At 42.7% G+C, this 20,566-nt stretch overlaps 1 protein-coding gene across 1 annotated transcript; it reads right to left on the bottom strand.

Moving 5' to 3' along the window:
• Positions 1-1,159: 1,159 nt before the first annotated feature.
• On the bottom strand, positions 1,160-19,824 carry LIX1L (limb and CNS expressed 1 like). The gene is made up of 6 exons (XM_041756780.1): positions 19,432-19,824; positions 10,170-10,333; positions 6,241-6,381; positions 4,849-4,944; positions 4,467-4,544; positions 1,160-3,915 (listed from the first exon to the last, which is right to left on the bottom strand). Exons 1-6 carry the CDS (start codon positions 19,721-19,723, stop codon positions 3,673-3,675), a joined length of 1,014 nt encoding a protein of 337 aa, XP_041612714.1. The 5' UTR covers positions 19,724-19,824; the 3' UTR covers positions 1,160-3,672.
• Positions 19,825-20,566: the final 742 nt, after the last annotated feature.

Below are 20,566 nucleotides of genomic sequence, written 5' to 3'. Positions count from 1 at the left end.
TAAACCGCTGAGCCACGCGGGCTGCCCTCCCTACAGTTTAGAACAGTGTCTGGCTCACAGACACACAGACATTTGATACATATTGAAGGAACAAATATCAGAATGGCAAGAAATTCTGTTTACCTGATGCTACATGGCTAGGAAATAAAGCTGGAAGTACAGGTTGCTGCCAAAATGTATGCCATGCTAAGGATTTTGGAATTTTATCCCATAGGCAATGATTTCTTGATTTCAGGTGTTTGAGTGTTCATGATTTTTCACAATTGCAGATAGCCCCCATGCTGTCTCTTGATTAGTATTTTTCCTTAAGTTGACTTATTAATTAAACAAGCTTATAGTGAATTTAAGTATCACTGCCATAAAGGTAAAATCTATATATTTTTTTCTATTACAGTTTCAGATTAGAATATAAGTGAAGATGAAAAATGTTTGCCCATCTACCACCTAAAATGTCTCAGATAATACCAGGGGTTCACATATAAAACTTTGGGGAATGCGGCTAAAGACAATAATAGTTAAGTGATGGTTTAAGCATAATAGTGGTACACTACCAAGTATTTTAGAAAGAAGTCTGACAATAGTGTGGAGGATGTTAAGAATGAAGACAGAGCTAGTTAGGAAGCTATTACAGTGGTCCAGTCCAGAGATGATAAATGATTGAGAACTAAGGCAGTGGATATGGACAGGACAGATTAAGAAGTTTATATAGGAGGGGCACCCAAGTGGCTCATTTGGTTAAGTGTCCGGCTCAGGTCACCATCTCAGGGTCCTGGGATCCAGCTCTGTGCTCAGCAGAGTCTGCTTCAGGATTCCCTCTTGTTCTCCCCTTGCTCCATCCTTGCTCATATTCTCTGTCTTTCAAAGAAATAAATCTTTTTTTCCCTTCTGATTAGATCATGGTAGGGAAAAGTTGAGGATGGATCTAAGATTCTAACTTAGATAGTTGGGTAGATAAGAATCTGAATAACAGGGGCACCTGGATGGCTCTGTGGGTAAGCATCTGCCTTTGGCTAAGGGTGTGAGTCCCACATGGGGCTCCCCTAGAGGAGCCTGCTTCTCCCTCTGCCTATGTCTCTGCCTCTCTCTGTGTCTCTCATAAATAAATAAATTCTTTTAAAAAGTCCTAAAAATAGATTTGGGGAGAAAAAAGAGGAGCATATATGAAATAGCTTTTATTTTGAATATGAGTTCAAAGAGCTTGTGTTAATACATTTAGGTGGTGATGTCCAACATGTGGAAATATAGATGTAAAAGCTCAAAACAGTGAAAGAAATAGATTTGAGAATGGTATGTATTATAGAGTTGAAGTCACCATGGTGGGTAAGATTGCCAGTGGAAATGCATAGAGCTTCAGGTTGTGATCCCGGGGTCCTGGGATTGAGTCCCGCATTGGGCTCCTCATAGGGAGCTTACTTCTCCCTCTGCTTGTCTCTGCCTCTCTCTGTGTATCTCATGAATAAATGAAATAAAATAAAAATAAGATTTAAAAAAAAAAAAAAGGAAATGCATAGAGCTTGAGAAGAAAGGACCAGTGAGAAAATCTAGGCTCCTGAAATATCTGGAGAAGGGGAGGCAGAACGCCTTCCCCCAACAGAACAATCTTATTTCTACTACCTGAAAAAACACTAATCAAAATTCTTTTAGTGTACTTGTAAAAGAAAGGGTCATTTTAGAGCTCCTCTGACATATAGGTCTCAAGAAAGAATCAATCTGGCTCACTAGACAAAAATCTGTTTTTAATTGTATAAAATTATACATATAAAATACATAGGAAGTACTAAAATGGTAAGTAAAATCTTTAACAATGAAAGTGGACAGATAAGGGAACAATTTTTCTCAAGTTCTTTGGGATCTTACTGGTTGTTATTTGAGAAAAATAATCCAAGAGGTGCAAGAAAAAGTTCTTCCCATAACTTACACCTCTTCACACTTCCCAGAGAAAGGATCTTAGGAGAAATGAGAGTTTATGATTTCTGGATTATAAATATCAATAAAAGCTGAATAGACATACCTACTATTTAATGTAGGAGCCTCTACTCCAACTCTATATGAGCTTCATGGTATACAGACATGGGGCTTAGAGAATTCAAGGAGGTCCCTTTCAAACACTAAAACAGTTGCTAGACTCCTTACTGCTGATTCCATATGTACTGGTCACCAAGATTATTTCAAAAGCAAAAAAGCAGACTTTCATCTTGTCCCTATCTAGTCCAAAACAGTAAATTGTGGCCTATTTCCTAATCTATTTCTAAGAACAAAGTGTATCATCATTAAATGAAAAGTCCAATTGCAGAAACATGAAACTCCCCAAACACATTTTAGAAAGTGCACTGAACTATCATACAATATAAAGGAGATTATAGAAACAAGGGGAAAATACATCTTTGAGAGACCTAGAAAATTTTCTCCCAAAGAGAAATGCTTTAGCTATACTCAAGATCATTTATCTCCTATTTCACCCAGGAGAGGGTGGGGGGAGGGAGTCTTAAAAACACAAATAGTTGATCATCAAGTCTCTTTGCCCTCCTGCAGTCTCCCAAGGTTCCAATTAGGAAGTGCCATAATGCCAGGCTCATTTCCCTGATGGACTCATGCTCTCAACATGCAATCAACATGGAGAAAAGAGAAAAAACTGAATTTATGGACATCTAAGGTGGCAACAGCAGCAACTTTGAGGGAGAGAGAGAGGAACATGGCCTCTCTCAAACAGGACAGCTGTTTCCAAAGAGCAAAATGATGGGAGGAGAGAGAGTAGGGAAATATGTTTTCCCTTTTACCAATCTCTGCAGGCAGGAAGGTCTAAATACTGGACTCAACTAAGCTGGGTGAGCACAGGAGGAGGAGTGAAAAGGGAATGTTGGAAGATAAGCAGCTTCAACCCTGATCCCTTCTGGAGCACAGAATACATCAAGAAAGCTAGTTTACCAGCGTGGTATGGTATCTATGCCCCAGAGGCATTTAGGTGATAAACACCGATGGACTGTGTTTCTAATTCCTCTCCTCTTTCTGGGAAGTTCCTCAAGAATGATTTTAACAAGACACCAAATTTCCATTTCCTTCCAAATAATAAAGGAAGCCTCAAAATGAAGTACCACTTGAAGTCAGAGGAGGAGTAAGATAGTGGTGGGGAGTCTAGGACAGGAAATACCTAGTTACTGAAGAACAACTCAGTACCAAGTAGGCTTAGATCAATATACCAAAGCCAAAAGCTTCATACTCATACCCTGTTTGGAATCCATGAGAAAACAGGATGAGGGTGAGTGTGGGGCACATAGTCCTTATTCAAACTCCCTGCTATATGATAAGAACACTTTGTCAATCACCTTGTGCTACTGAAATGACTACAGAGTTAACCAGGAGTGTTAAGAGCCAACAAAACTCTGAAGACAGCCTGCTCTTCTTACAAAGTGGAGTGGCAATGTTTCAAATGAAACTACATCCAAAAACTAGAAGAAAAGGGATCTCTCAGCAAATAGGAATCTGAGTGTAGAATTTATACATACATATATATATATATATTTATACATATATATATATATATATTTTAAAGTATAAAATATATATATATGTAAAAGTATAAAATTGAGGAAGTATGTACAGAAATCAACTAAGTCTTAGAAAAGACATTATAAAAAAAGGCCTAGAGAGGATGGGGATTATATGAGTGGACACCTAGCAGTTGGAAGAATGCATATTGCCCAACTGCCCAGCAGCCAGCAAGAGAATATCTTTCTTCTCCTTGTGGAAACGCAGCTCCTTGCCTGCCAGCCGGGCTTCATCCAGCTCCCGCTCAGTAGAGGCCAGCTCTCTAGACAGTGCCCCTGGCACACTTTGCTCCCGGCTCACCCAGTCCAATGCCATTTGGTGGCGAATATCATCATCCAGAGCCCGGTGTGAATAATGAGCCAACACTTCCTGGAAGGGGAGAGGAAAAGGAAGATCACTGACAAGGTCAGGGTTCATACCACATTGACCCAACAGGACTAGGAACTCTTAGCCTTGGTGTCCCTAAGTGAAGTGAAGTTAGCACTTACGTCCTCTAAGGAGATTCTTTTTTTTTTTTTTTTTTTTTAGAGATTTTATTTATTTATTCATGAGAGACAGACAGAGAGAGAGACAGAGGCAGAGGCAGAGGCAGAGGGAGAAGCAGGCTCCATGCAGGGAGCCTGACAGTGGGACTTGATCCCTGGTCTCCAAGATCAAGGGGTGAAGGCAGCACTAAACTGCTGAGCCACCGGGACTGCCCTCTAAGGAGATTCTTAAGGGAAACTTCCTGGTGGGTGAAGCAAGGCAGGCAAAAGAATCACAGCTAAGATCTAAATAAGAAAGATAGGAATGAAGAGGGCACTTTAAGTGAGGCTTTCAGTATTCACAAACTGGTAACTATAGGCCTGCTTATTTCTAACAGAACAGCCACTTCAACATAGTCCTCCTGCCAGACTCTTCTCACCTATAGGACCTCTTACCTGCCGAGAGCACTGTCTTTCCCTCATGGCCTTAAGACTGCCATTCCAGTGCAGCAGTTGAAAAACTGTCATTAGTTCCTGGGGTAAGAAAATATGAAGTGTCAGGACAGTGATTTTATATTGAGAGGTTGCATCAGAATTACATGGGGAACTTTTTACAAAATGTATTTATGTGAGTACCTCATACCAACTCTGATATGCCCTTTGGGAATGGAAGGTACTTACATTTTAAAAAATAGGACACATAAAAAAATAGGACACATATATATATATTTATATTTATAGCAGGCGATGTTTTCAAATGAAACTATATATATATATATATATATATTTGCATATGTTGATCCATGTTATTAGAGCCAGAGAAGTACTGGAATAGTACCTGGAACTCCAACATTGACTTGCCCTTATTGGATTCCAACATGAATCGGAAGGCACCAATCCCTGTATTTGGGTTGTCAGCTTCCTCCCTGTTGCCCTGTAACAGAGGAAAGGAAAAGACAAACAGATTTCCAATTGGTATTATCACCTCAAGCAGCACTATCCAGTAAATATAATGCAAACCCCCAACCTAATTAAAAATGCCATGGATGTCTGGGTGGCATCTGACTTTTGGTTTAGGCTTGGGTCATGATCTCAGGGTTGTGGGGTCCAGCCGTGTAGGGCTCTGCACTCAGCATAGAGTGTGCTTGGGTTTCTCTCTCTCTCCTGCCCACCCACCCTGTGCACAGTGCAAGCTCTCTCTCTCTGAGATAAAAAAAATCTTTAAAAAATAACATTTCCTAGTTGCCACATTAAACAGGTAAAACTAATTTTAGTAGCATGTTTTATTTAAGCTAATATATTCAAAATATTATTTTGACTATAGTTAGCATAAACGTTTTTAATGAAATATTTTACATTCTTATACTTAGGGTTTCAAAATCTGATGTCTCTTTCATGCTTACAGTACATCTCAATTCATACTAGCCACATATGAAGTGCTAATAGCTACATGTGGCTGGTGGCTATTCTGCTGGTCAGCATAGACCTAGAAGACTCCAGAGTCATCACACATATTAACTCAGGAGACAGAGGTCAATCTAATTTTTCCTATCTTACAAAGAGGGAACATTGGACATAGAAAAGAGTCTTGATTTAGCCAAAATAACAAAATGAGTTCAGCATATAGAATTGGACTAGCCTAAAGGAAAACTGGGCAAATGCATCTTATTCTTAAAAGATTTTATTTATTTTTAAAAGATTCATTCATTCATTCATTCCTGAGAGCCACAGAGAGAGAGTCAGAGACACAGGCAGAGGGAGAAGCAGGCTCCCCACAGAGAGCCTGATGGGGGATTCGATCCAGGGATCCGGGATCACACCCTAAGCCCAAAGCAGACACTCAACTACTGAGGTGTTGAGCAGCCACCCAGGTGTCCCAGAAGAGAGTAAGTTCTTAAAACCAAAATTGGGAAAAGCAGAATTTAAGCTCCATTTTTATTTTGGATTTATTTCTAAAATTCCATAAATCTTGAATCAAAGGTTTCTAGATCCCAAAGAGACACAATGAAGGAGGCAAAATATCAACAAAAACATAAACATACACATAGAATCAGTGACTGAGACGTAGGAAGCATGTAAAACACAACATTGCCATAGAATAAACAGAAAGGGGTACACACAGGAAAGAAAACAAGAACTCCTGCTCTGTTTCCCAGTGATTTACAAGACTTCCCAACCAGCCAGTTCTTCCAAACCCCATTCTCTTTTCTTTCAACTCCCAGTAACTTACATTGAAAGATGCCAGGGCCTCAGAGACACTCTTCTCAATGAACTCATCAGTGATTCTTCGGGAAGGATGTTCATTAAACACAGAGTTCATCAGTGCAATCTTTGCAGCACTCCTCCGGGCCTCAGCTTTTGTGGGGCAAAACTAGGCAGGGCAGAGAGAGAAAATACATATGTCTGTGTGTCCAAAAAAGGGGAAGGAACGCTGGGTGTGAAACGCTGGGCTAGAAGACACTTGGACAGTCTTTGGATAAATCAGTTTGTTCAGCACACCCTCCAAAGTTTATATTGTAAAATGGTTGAAGCATTTGGAAACATAATTTTCATTCAACATCCTGAAGTCATTAAGGAACTGGAGACGGCGATAGCTCATACCAAATTGAATCCAGAATGAAGAAGGCTGCTGAAGTCAGCATTATAATCACTGGATATAAAAAAAAAAATACCACAGTTTAAACTGTAGACAGAATTAATTACTCAAAAGCCAGATTCTGACCAGCCTGTTCAAAATCTGCATCTTGTTCTCCTGTTCTGTGCATAGGCAAGATTTGTTTTCATCCCTCTAGATAGCCTAAGAGTAGAACAAATCTGTGTCTAGGTTGCTTCTGCAGAAGAGACCTCTACTCTCCACCAGAAGCACCCATCTGGGATTGTTGGGCTTCACTTTTAGCTTCGAGCAGGCAGTTCCCCCAATAATGCAGTGAGTCAATGACCTATCCCTGAACAAAGTCCAAGGTCTGAAGAACGAATTTATAGTCTTTTTCCCCCATTAGAAGAAAGGAAGAGAGGGGTAGGAAGGGGAAGGAAAGCTGCTTGAACAAAGCAAGTAAAACTGAAAGTTAACTCATGTTTTTTACATTGAATCCAATATAGGTATCATAGAACAAGTCTGATTTTCAGAAGTATTAAATCCTTCAACCTCAAATCCCTAGACACCATAGCATTCCTTTATAATTCATCATCATCATCATTCCATTTATAATTCATTCCTTTATAATTCAGCGGTTTAGTACTGGTGGCCTCAAAGGCCTCTGTGCCCTCTGTCATTTATGATTAGGATTTACAGGAAAGGAAGAAAGGAATGTTACAGTTTTTAAAAGTAGATCAGGGGATGCCTGGGTGGCTCAGTGGTTGAGCATCTGCCTTCTGCTCAGGGTGTGATCCCAGAGTCCCAGGCTGGAGTCCTGCATTGGGCTCCCTGCATGGAGCCTGCTTCTCCTCCGTCTGCCTATGTCTCTGCCTCTCTCTCTCTCTCTCTGTCATGGATAAATAAATAAAATCTTAAAAAAAAAAAAAGTAGATCAGGATATGTTTGCTAATTAACTACGCTTAGTATCAATAACTCCCAACTTCCTTTAGCTAACAGGTCTCTCAGGATATGGTGCTTGGTGCATTAACCCTAAGTCATCATCTTCAATTTCTCTATTCGCTGGTCTGTCTCTACTCACTAGCTTGCTGCTTATTCTACAGTATGGTGCTATTCCTGAAAAGTCATCCATGAAGAAAACCAGCAGGAGAAATTTCACTGCCAAAATGGGTATAAAAAAGTACAAGCTAAAAGAGGCCAAGATAGATCATTCTATTCTTTGGGGGAAAAAAATCAAATTATTATAATGGTCCAATTATGGACATCACCATAAAATTATCAAACCCTTACTCAACAGTAAGATATGGTGAGAGAAGAGAGGAGAGATCTTATTCTCTACAAGAGAAAGTATAAACATTAGTCATCTTGGGCATATATTTATTTTCTTGAAATGGCTGGGGTTCTGAGGTAAAAAATTTAGTTACCATATTTGAAATGAAGTCTCCTTAGGATTTTTCTGTGTGTGAGGCAGGAACTGAACTACAATGGCCCTCATTCATGCCACGGATTTATTAAGTGCCTTCTTTTTGCTGGGTGATGAGTTGGTAGTAAGGATTTAAAACTGAACAAGAAAGAAGACACACACTATCTCTGCCTCCATGGAGCATAATCCATCAGGAGAGATAACCAATTATGATATGTTGTAATAAGTGATATGGGGCAGCCTGGGTGGCTCAGCGGTTTAGTACTGCCTTCAGCCCAGGGCCTGATCCTGGAGACCCAGAATCGTGTCACACGTCAGGCTCCCTGCATGGAGCCTGCTTCTTCCTCTGTCCGTGTCTCTGCCTCTCTCTCTGTGTGTGTCTCTCATGAATAAATAAATAAAATCTTCTAAATAGGGATCCCTGGGTGGCGCAGCAGTTTGGCGCCTGCCTTTGGCCCAGGGCGCGATCCTGGAGACCTGGGATCGAATCCCATGTCAGGCTCCCAGTGCATGGAGCCTGCTTCTCCCTCTGCCTGTGTCTCTGCCTCTCTCTCTCTCTATGTATGACTATCATAAATTAAAAAAAAAAATCTTCTAAATAAATCTTATTTATTTTTAATAAAATCTTTAAAAAAAATAAGTGATATGATAAGGGAAGTTCAAGGTGCTATGGAAGCACATGGCAGGGGTTATAACTTTGTCTAAGGGTTATTCAAACCATAAAAAGAGAAAAAAATGTCTATTCTCTAAATTCCTGTTCAGACTCTAGTTGACATTTCAGCAGGCTACCTTCCTATGGGGAATGTAAAAAGTCCATCTTTGATGACAATATTCACACTAGTCAATTTTTTTAAATAAAAACAATCCCACAGCATTTACTGTCCTCTGGGACTAACATAAAGGTAATCAAAACAATACAAACAAATATTTTAGAACTGCACTCCCAACAAAGGACATCTAAAAAAACAAACTACATGGCCTTCTCAAGAATTCTTCACTTCATTGATTGTTTCTAGTTGGAGACACTTTGGAGCAGGGTAATATTATCTCCTTATAGTATGATCCTACCCCATTGTTTTCCTGACTTTGTTTTAGAATGAATCTCTTCGGGCAGCCCGGGTGGCTCAGCGGTTTAGCGCTGGCTTCAGCCTAGGGCGTGATCCTGGAGACCCAGGATCGAGTCCCACATCAAGCACCCTGCATGGAGCCTGCTTCTCCCTCTGCCTGTGTCTCTGCCTCTCTCTCTCTCTCTCTGTGTCTCTCATGAATAAATTAAAAAAAAATAGAATGAATCTCTTCGGCATCAACTAATAGGAGGCTGGCTCATGTACTCGTCAAAACCAATGATACACCCCTCTATCTCTATGTTCACTTGCTCACAAAGCCACACCTGAATCCAGGATCTATTGTGCAGGTATCTAATGATGAGGTTGATAGGCTGCACAACACCTTCTGCACTTTTTGGCCCTGGCCACGGTATGTCATGGTCCAAGCTGACAAAGTCCACTAGTCAAATTTCTTATTACTCTATAATAGCAACCACTCTTCATACATCACAGTTCTTTCAAATAATTGTAGAATGTTAGCACTGGAAAGACTTTAGAAATAAACTAACCTATCTCCTTCATGCTATAGATGGGGAAACTGAGGCCCAGGGAATTTATCTGACTTGCCCTGCTGGCAGTGAGGGGAATGAGAATTTGGATCTTCTAACTCAGATGAGCACTATTTTCACCATACATAGTTCTTCCCCTTTGACCTCTTAAAGAACTCAAACACTACTTTCTTTAGTAATTGCCTATGAAAAAGTCCTGGGGGTAGGGAATATTATTCTGTGTTCTCAAAAGAGATGGCAGGAAGTTGGACAGATTAGAACATGGGGTAGGTGACGGTAGTCTGACACACTGAGTAAGGGCATATTCATCATCACTCCAATTCAAAATGGATGTGAGTTTTTACAGGCTAAAGAAAGGCTACTGAGGTTCTAAATGAACCTCAGATGCTTACCAGAATGATCTGCCCAGAATTGGTTCAGGCCCTCAAATATGTGATTTCAGACAAAGATTTAATGGCCAAAGTGATGGAGAGAACTACTACTACAGCTAAGCATTTATCTTTGCTACTGCCACCTTGTAACTCTTACCTGGAAACTCCCAAAGCAGCTTCCCCCAGGCAGAGTGACGTAACAGACATAAGGAGGGCTGTTGGAGGGAACCATCTCATAAACCACCAGAGCCCCATTCTTCAAGTCTGCCCCACGGGACTGCTTCATCTGCCAGAATTCCTGAAGTGCCTCCACCACATTCACTACAAATAGAGAAGCAGTTAAATTCAGCAGTGAAAACATATCCAAAGTGGTTCTGTGCTTCAGTACGGTATCTGCAACCTGTACCTCCATTAAGAATCTAACCTGCCTTAGTTCCCTAACACCATTTAAATACATTTAAATTAATAAACCTAGACTGTGATTAAGGGGTTTGCATAGCAAGACCAGAGTATGCCTGGCCTCCTTCTCCACCTCTCTGGTTCACATTTTGATTAGTCCTGAACACCAAAGCTGAGTAACTTGAATACTGGAGGCAGAGTTTCCAGGTTAGCAGACCATTATCCCTGCTTCATGAAGTGCAAGTTGATCATTCCACAATTGGTCAGGTGGCCTAGAATAATAATTTCCAGCACAATAAGAAGTGCATTTACTGAACATTTCCTGTGTGTCATGCACAGCTATCAAGGCTTCACCTATTTAATCACAAAAGCCTTATGAGGCAGGTACTTTCATTATCCCCATTTTACAGATGAGTGAAAATGAGACATAGGGAAGTTAAACACCTTGCCCAAGGATGTAACAGCTAGAAAGTAGCAGAGTAAGAATTCAAACTTAGGCTATCCTGGTTCCAGAGTCAATGTTCCTAAACTTTGTGCAATCCTGCCACTCACAGAAATGTGACAATGGCCCTTTTAGCCATCGTCAAGTCTATGCTTCAGGTGAGCAAACCTATAGCCAGAGTCCTTTTCCATCCTGGAATATTATGTATATGTACACACTAGACTGTGTGTGTGTGTGTGTGTGTATGTGTGCATAAATTTGTCTTCTGAGGAGTTCTCTAGGTAAAAGAAATTTTGGGAGGAACTGTATATTGAGAGACACTCCTTCACAGGTCTTTTGTGCTCCTTTTCCATCTTGCTAGGTATGCCAGGGTTTGAAGGACTTGGCTGCTCTTTACTTGGGTCATTTATCATGATTGTTTGCAGCAAGAAACCTGAGGGATGAGATAATGTCTCTCTCTAGGACAAAGAACAAGCCTGCTCTCTGCTTGTTAGGAAATGGCAGAAAGCTCAGCATTCCTCTTCTGTAATGCAACCTATGGCCTATGCAAGCATGGACCTGAGCCCTTCACATCAGACTTAGGAGGCAAGGGAAACTGATGCAAACAAATCTGATGCTTATGCTACCTGCTGTATTATGAATAAAAAGTCCTTTGTCTCTGACCCAGAAGTCTCTTGACTTCTGCCACCTTTTGTCAAACAGTAACCGCTAACATATTAGGATAAAATCAAACCCCAGACTCAAAACACTGTATTCCAGAATAGTCCCCTTGTCCCCCAATACTTGGCTCAATCATTGCACAAATATGTATTGAGTACCTACTCTGTGCTAGACTACGTGTTGGATGCTAGGCCATAAGAGCGAGCAAAACCATACCCTGTTCCTTTTCCTTATGCAGTTTACAGCCTAAAGAGGGAGAGAGAGAGATTAACCAGAGGACCTCGAGCAAATGAAAAAGCGCTATAAAGGAGTTTGGTAAATGATAGGAAATGTGATAGGGGCATCTGACCTCGTTAAGAAGGTCAAAGACATGGGGTCCCTGGGTGGCGCAGCGGTTTGGCGCCTGCCTTTGGCCCGGGGCGCGGTCCTGGAGACCCGGGATCGGGTCCCGCGTCGGGCTCCCGGTGCATGGAGCCTGCTTCTCCCTCTGCCTGTGTCTCTGCCTCTCTCTCTCTCTCTCTGTGACTATCATAAATAAATAAAAATTTAAAAAAAAAAAAAAAAAAAAAGAAGGTCAAAGACAGCTATCCTGACAAAGTGATATATAAATACAGATACGAGCACAAATTCACTAGGCAAAAAGGTGAGAATAGGGATCTGAAGAGAAGGAACAACCTATAGAAAGGCTCTGTAGCAGCAGAGAAGATGGCAAATAAAAGGGACCAGTGTGGCTTGAAAAGAGAGAGTGAGGGAAAGTATAACAAGATTAGATTGCAAAGTTAGCAGGGATGAGACCAAGTGGACCTTGCAGGCCACATCAGAGTACTGGATTTATCTTAAGAGCAGTGGGAAGCCATTGAAGGGTTTAAGACAGGAGGATGAAATCAGTTTTCTTTTGGAAAGGATCACTTTGACTGCAGGGTTCCCAATATTTCAAGTGACTTTTTATTTTATTTTTTTTAAGATTTTATTTACTCATGAGAGACAGAGAGAGAGAGAGAGAGAGAGAGAGAGACATAGGCAGAGGGAGAAGCAGGCTCCCTGCAGTGAGCCTGATGTGGGACTTGATCCCAGAACCCTGGGGATCACGACCTAAGCCACGGGCTCAACCACTGAGCCACTCAGGCATCCTTCAAGTGGCTTTAATAAAGGACTCACAATAATAAATGATCACATGCATTCTCCAATATCCTCCAACATGACACTCTCTACTCTTAGTTATGAGGACTCATTCATTCTTTTATATTGTGTTAGTTTAGGTCTGCCAAGGAGAAGATATCAAGATTGGATACACAAGCAGATTTATTGGGGAGGAAGTAGGAGAAGGGAGAGGCTTCAGACCATGCTAAAGGTCTGACAACTGTAGAAAGGGTGTGTGGGAAGGAAGGAGATCTACATGTGAGAATCTCCGTCAGCAGTGCAGTTCCAAGAAAGGTTTGGCCAGGCCAGTAGGAAGTCTACAAGCCAAAGGAAATCCACATCAGGATGTGCCTGAGTTAGTGCCCATGCTGGGCTCAGTCACTGGCTGGGGGCAGCTTGCACGATGTGTAGCTTCAGGGCAATGTGGTGATGGACACAGAGGGGATGGCAGCTTAAGGCTGTCAGGCAGTTATGCCCCTGCAGCAGGAGACTTGAACAGCACATTTGTATGGCTGCTACACACACATTAAGCAGAAATGTGAGCACATAATATGTACATAGCTCTATTCTAAGCATTAGAGATGTAAAGATGAATAATACACATTGCCAGCCAGCGAGGCATTCAAAATCTAGTGGCCAATAACTGTTATCTCACCTGCTCTGCAACTGAAGCAAGCACTCCATGTACCAGCTGGAGCTTGGATGCCACACAAGCTCTTTCCTAAAACCCTATATTTAACTGACTTTTTACAATGTTCATTCTTCCATTAAAAGGCAGCATGAAAAGGAAACTCTGTCTTTCCCACCCTTAGTTTTGGCAGGGGCTCTTCAAAGGTCACTGCTGCCCAGAAAGCTTAGCCATCTTTGTTCTTTCCATTGAGATCTTTTCAGCCCCAGTTCCCTCTCTGAGACAATTTAGCACAATGCACTGGGTGACAGCTTTCCTGACATGCAAACAAGGGAGAATATTGAAATAAAGAGAAAGGGGAGGAAACCATTGTAACTGGGAAGGTCCTATTAAAAAGCGTGTATCCAGTCTACATCCAGTTAAATCTCTCTTGGCACACAGTACAGGACTATTTTTTAATGATTACTCAAACCCAAAGGAAATAGGGAGTCATGTTTTAGAAATGGACAAAACTGAAAATTGTGCAGAATGATCAGGAGAAAAGCAATAAATTGTGATCCACATTTGAAACTGTTCGCAGACTCATTGATTTTTAGAGGTGACAGGTATTTTGGGAGATCATCTAGTCCAACACAGGTCACAAAAGGGGAAATGACCTGCTTGTGGTCACATGCTATGGCAGAGCCAGGGATTGAATGTAGACATCCCGATGCCAATGTTCTTTCCAATTTGGGGATCTTAACCCAGCATCCAAGATCAGTTCCATGACTGAGCTTCATGGGAGATCACAAGTCCCCTAAAATGCATAGTGAAATAGTACATGTGTGCAGACTATAGGGGGGATGCCCATAGTTTTATCAGATTTTCTGATAAGGAACAATGCACCTAGTGGTTTACATGAGGATGGTTGAAGAACTGTGAGGTCGGAGGGAGCTGGCAGTGATTAAGACATACACATGTGACAGCTACAATTGCTTTTTAGTAGTAACTGGAAGATGCTGGGGTAAAAGACAAGCAAGACCAAGGTTCCAAAGAATATTTAAATGCTTGCCCCATGATGTTGAACAATAACGAAAAAGAATAATTCTGGTTTGGGTCCTTAGGAGATAAAATACAAATGTCGAAGTGTGATGAGAGACACAGATGAATCTATCTACCATACGGTGAAATCATTAAAACAACACATTAGGGGCACCTGGGTAGCTCAGTCCATTAGGCAGCAGGCTCTCAATTTCAGTTCAGGTCATGATCTCAAGGTCCTAGGATCCAGCCCCTTGCGTCCCCCACATAGGGCTCTTGAGCTCAGCAGGGAGTCTGCCTGAGATTCTCTCTCCCTCTGCCCTGCCCCTTCCCATGCACATGCTCTAATAAATAAATAAATCATTAAAAAAAACCCAACACCTGAAATTACAATAAAAAAAACTTTATGTCATAGGGATGCCTGGGTAGTTCAGTGGTTGAGCGTCTACCTTCGGCTCATGGTGTGATCTGGGAGTCCTGGGATAAAGTCCTGCATCGGGCTTCCTGCCAGGAGTCTGCTTCTCCCTCTGCCTGTGTCTCTGCCACTCTCTCTGTCTCTCATGAATAAATTAAATCTTTAAAAAAAATTGTCATAAAAATAAATACAATTTTGTGGTGAGGGAGCACGGATAAATAGCTAATGCAAACTGATAGGTGAATGGGAAGGTTCTCCGTGATCAAATAAGATAGCGAGAATAGGCTGGCCCTGCTTAATTCACATTATTATGAAGACAGAGAAGCTGGTTAACAATATTCCATCTGACATTTCCTGTTTCAACTTGGGGAAACAGGATGGCCCAGTGCATAGACTCATTGGAAGGGAGGAATTGCAAAATGACAGTGACTTTGGGCGAGGACTATAGGAGGCTGAAAAATGCCCCCTGCTAAGATGTCCATGCCCTAATCCTTAAAACCTGTGAAGGTTACCTTAGGTGGCAAAAACTTGGCAGATGTGATTAAGGATTCTGAGATGGGGTGATTATCCTGGAGTATCCGGGTAGGGACTAACTGCAATCCCAGGGGTCCTTACGAAGGGGAACTGATAAAGCACAGAAGAGGAGAGGACAGTGTGAACACGGAGGCAAAGATCAAAGTGATGCAGTCACCAGCCAAGGAATGCTGGCAGCCTCCAGAAGCTGGGAGAGGCAAGGACACAAATTTTCCCCTAGAGCTTCTGGAGGGGGCACAGACCTGTTAACACCTTGATTTTGGCCCAGTGATACTGACTGTGGACTTCTGGCCTCCAGAACTGTGAGAGAATCTATTTCTGTTGTGGTTAGCCCCCAAATTTGCAATAATTTGTTAGAGCAGCTGCAGGAAACTACTACAGAATCTAATCCAATATTCCAAAAATTGGAAATATTCAGACTACCAATTTAACTCCACAGTCACTTGTAGACAAAGAAGCGGTCTGTGATTCCGAGGAAAAAGGAACAACAACTAACAGAAAATACCACACAAGTTTCATTTGTTCAACCTGGTGGAGTAGCTGGACAGCACTTCCAAGCATGTCAACATACTGTGATATAAAGAGAGAGCAGTAATTCAAAAACTACACATTTAAGGAGCGCAGGGCAGAAGCTCCAGACCAAGGAAAGTGACTTGATCAGTCAATCATGCCAGTGTTAGGGATTGTCAGCTGTCAAATATTAGAAAGGGACCACAGGCCATGTGTAAAAAGGGACAAAGGAAATGGGAATGTGACGAATACCTAGCATCTTCAGTTCTCCAAGGGTTTCCAAATGCATAATAACAGCAACTACTCACTGAGTAGTACTAACTATGTGCTGTGAGGCTTACACTCGTTTTCTCATTTAATCCACACAAAACTATCAAGGTAAGTTTCTAATAGACATTTTTTTAAAAAGTGAACAAGTTAAGGCACCTGGCTGACTCAGCCATCAGGGTGTGCAACTCGTGATCTCAGGATTGTCAGTTTGAGTCCGATGTTGGGTGGAAAGATTATTTAGCAACAAAATCTTAAAAAAAAAAAAAAAAAAAGTAAACAACTTAAGGCACAGGCCACAGTGGTAGACCCAGGATTTAGAACCAATGTTTGTTTCAAAGCTGACCCTTTTTCTATTGCCCTATCCTGCCTTATTGCACCATTAATCCTCACACATACTTGTGAAGTGGACTGTGAGCTCCATGAAGATGGGGACTGAGTGTCTTGTTCGCCATGGCATCTGGTGATCAATAAATATTTGTCGAATGAATGAAGCAGGTGGGGCCTAGAGAGATTAAGCAGTTTATTCAAAATCACACAGCCACTGTTTGACAGGATGAGGTTCTCTGATTGCAAACCCTATGCACCACAAGCTGATTAAGATCCTACAGCATACTGAGTTATGTGTGTATCTTAGGTGGAACTTGGTGTGTGTGGGGTGGGGGCGAGATATAGGACAAACAGGTGAAATAGAAGAAGAGTTTTCTTTTTGTGTTTTTAAATAAATGCTGGGGTCCTACATGGGTACAGGTAAACCTAAAGGTGGAAAAGGTGAATTTAGAGCAGTCAGAAAGAAGGTAAAGAATGTGAATTGAAGATGATACAGTAAAGCATTACTGTATCAGATAAAGGTCCAGGCAAAGATCAAAGTAAATTATATTCTGGGGGAAATAGAGCCAGCCCCCAAATACCATGCCATCAGTCACAAGGGTATGTGGGCACATGCCAATGGCAGTTTTGCCTATTAATCGAAGCAGAATAAGTGATTCCATGTGGTGAAGGACTTCTGAGCCAAATCAGCAGAGATTCTGCTTGCCTGAAGCTGAACTATCTGCCAAACTTTCCCAAAGTACTGGCTGGCCATCCAGACTGGAAATGAGAAACTCAGGAATAATGAGGAGTGTGGTGGGAGCTAGGGAGGTTGGAGGAAGGAATTGTCACAGAGTCTGGAGCCAGGGTGATTGCTCTTTGTCAGTAAAATCCCCTTGCTCCTTCATCCTGTCTAAGGAAATGAAAAAGTTTTTACAGGACACTCAGTTTGGATGCCAAACCAGAGGCTCTCTAGGTAACACAGACAAGAAAAAGGGTACACTCTTATATAATTCTTTTTTTTTTTTTTTTTTATGATAGTCACAGAGAGATAGAGAGAGAGGCAGAGACACAGGCAGAGGGAGAAGCAGGCTCCATGCACCGGGAGCCCGACGTGGGATTCGATCCCGGGTCTCCAGGATCGCGCCCTGGGCCAAAGGCAGGCGCCAAACCGCTGCGCCACCCAGGGATCCCCTCTTATATAATTCTAATAAACACCTGTAAGTTTCCAAGAGGAAGGGTTCACACTTAAGGAACTGCTCCTATGCTCAAAGGCAAAGACCTTCCATTGATCTCAATTTTAAAAAGACTGGAAGCAGCAGGACAATAGCTGATGACAGTTCCATCACAAAACCCTGTTAAATCTAGGAATTAAATGAGACAAGTAATTATATTTCCCCATGATGAATTTCAGAACACACATTTCTGAATGTGCGTTTACATTCCCAGCACTTAGCAGAGTGCCAGCCCCATGGCAGGAGTTCAAAATGTTGAAGAACAAAAGGAATCTGATGGTAAATGTATCGTTGGGCACATATAACACATGGAGCTAAAAATCTGTTTTCCTTGGAATCTTTGCGTTTACACTGTCTGGGTCTAAGAATGAGAGAAAATGAGAATGAGACATGTTCTTTCCAAGGAAATATGAACCAATAAATTTGAGGTAATATTCATCATTTTTTAAGGTACCTATTATGTGCTAGGTGCAATATCTCATTTAATCCCCCTCAAAACCCTTGGGGAAACTGAAGCATGGTGAAGTTAAGTCACTTCCCCAAAAACAGAGCAGGCAAGTGACAGAGATTTAATTTGGGATTCAATCCATGCTTGTCTGACTCCAAAACCCGCATATGCTCTTTTCATTACACTTTCACAGGAAGAAAAAAAAAAGTCACTACTGTCCATAGAGAAAGCCTTACAACCTTTCTCTGTATTATTGTCCAACTAGAAGGTTAGAGATGTAGCCACTTCCAGGTCAGGCAAGATTTAACCAAGCAGAAAGAAGTGATGTCTCAGGAATTCCAGACCTAAATTCTGTATCCCACACCCCTGACTATATTGTGTCTTGTTACACTATAAATCTGGAGCTCAAACTCAGGAAATTCTACACTGATTAAACAAAAACAACAAAGAAAATCCTCACATTCCCCTTCTCAGAAACCCCAGAAATTAGGCATGTGTAAGAAGAAGATTTTTAATGGAAGTAGGTTTCTGCCTGGCTCATTTCCACAGAATTTAACATTGAGAGAGCCAAGGCCTCGGATTTATCCTCAGTTCCTGAGCAAGAGCCAGGAAAACAGAGCCAGACAGACAGAGAGACCAGAGTTGTGAGGCTCCATACTAAGAGACACCAAAGTGAGGTACTAAGTCACAGGAAGCTGGTTTGGGCTCAATAGTATAGTTCCACCTTTAAAAGCACAATTATAAGTGACTTGTGAATACCCCAGCAAGTCTGAAGTTGCACTGGAAATTTCAGAGTGAGAATAAGTAAGAAAAGAATTCAAAGGTCAAGATTAAGGAGATGGAGGGGCACCTGACTGGCTCAGTTGGTGGAGCATGCGACTCTTGATTCCAGGGTTATAATTTCGAGCCCCACGCTGGGTGTAGAGATCACTTTAAAAAAAAAATTAAAAATCTTAAAAAAAGAAAAAAAAGGTTAAGGAGGTGGAGTAAATTAATGGAGGAGCCCAGGAGTTGTGAGATCAGAGGAAAGGGTCTGGATGAGAAATATCCTGGGCCTGAGATAAAGGATAGGACCCTACACAATGGGGACTGGTCCTCAAAGGCAAAGGGATGTGAAGGTATTAAGCTACAGGAAGAATTCCATTTCTGAAGGAGAAGAGGCTGGGAAGAAAAGATGGCTGTGTTTGTAAAAAGGAGTCTTTGGAGAATATAGTAGTAACTCAATAAAGGGGAGGAGGTGAGAGGTGTGTATGAGCTGTGCCTCTGTATGTGTGTGTGCGTAGCTCAGAAGGAAACTCCCCAAAAGGAAATGCATGTGCGGGCTCTGCGCCAGGAAAAGCGATCCGGAGGACTATGGGAGCAAGGCTCCTTCCCAGAGGGTGTCCCGTAGGAGGCCAGACCCGCAGACTCACCTCGGCCATAGCCCTGCGTGTGCTTGGCGAAGCTCCTGACCACCGCCTCCACGGCCTCCCGCAGCACAGCTGGGCTGCCGGCGGCGCCGGGGGGCAGCGGCAGCCCAGGGGCCCCCGACAGGAGCAGGGGCGGTGGGGGCGGGGCGGGGGGTGGCGGTGCGGGCGGGGGGCCTGCCGGGGGTGTGGCGGCGGCCGCCGCGGCCCCAGTTACCCCGGGCCGAAGCGCTCGCAGCGTGCCCCTGCCGCCGGCGCCCACTCCGGGCTGCAGCCGCTGCGCTCGCATCGTCTCCATCCCGGCCGCTCGCGGAGCAGCGGCCCGGAGCCTGCCAGCCTGGCGAGCTAACGGTCCCAGCCAACCCCGCCGGCGAGCGCCCGAGGACTGAGGCGGCGCCGCAGCCCAGCCGTCAGTCAAGCGGGGGCGGGGAGGAGCCAGGTCCTGTGCCAATCACCAGAGTGGGCGGGAGCTGCCGCGCTCCAGCTCCGCCATAGGCGAGTTACTGAGGAGGGCGGAGTTCTGGGCAGCCAATTGCAAAGAGAAGAAGCGGCATTCTTTATAACCGAGCAGCTGATCTTGGGGGCTTCTTTGGGAGTCGAGTGGGGAGCACTGGAAGACCAGCCAGATCCCTGGGGCGAAGCGTGTACAGGGGGTGGGGGGAGCGGCGGGGAGACAGCCTGGATGCCAAGCTGAGGAGAACTGTAGGCAGAATGAGAGGATTCTTAGGGGTCATTTGTCCCATGACTTCATTTTATAGATGTGGATGAGGAGACAGATAAGTTATGTGACTTGTCCAAGGTCACATGCAATGGGCGGTGGAGCTAAAACAAGGAAAAGAATACATTTAATGAGCATATACTTGCTATATGTCAGACACGACACAATGTACTTTAGTGCATTGTCTTACCGAATAATCACAATGACTAGAGTTTATTATTTTACAGATAAGGAAATGGACACTCAGATAGGCTAGATAAATTAACCAAAATTAAAGCTAGAAGATGGCAAAGAGGGGTTCAGACATAGGTCTTCTGATTCTCAATGTTTTGATCTTTCTGTTATACTATACGTCATTAGGTAATTTTCTGATTTTACCTATTCTAAATTGGGGGAACCTGTGAGGAGTGGAATGGGTTGTTC

This window comes from Vulpes lagopus, chromosome 5 (assembly GCF_018345385.1).
Source record: "Vulpes lagopus strain Blue_001 chromosome 5, ASM1834538v1, whole genome shotgun sequence".
In the NCBI taxonomy this organism is placed as follows: Eukaryota; Metazoa; Chordata; class Mammalia; order Carnivora; family Canidae; genus Vulpes; species Vulpes lagopus.
Note: the sequence above shows the minus strand (reverse complement) of the source record. Positions and strands in the feature narration are given on the sequence as shown.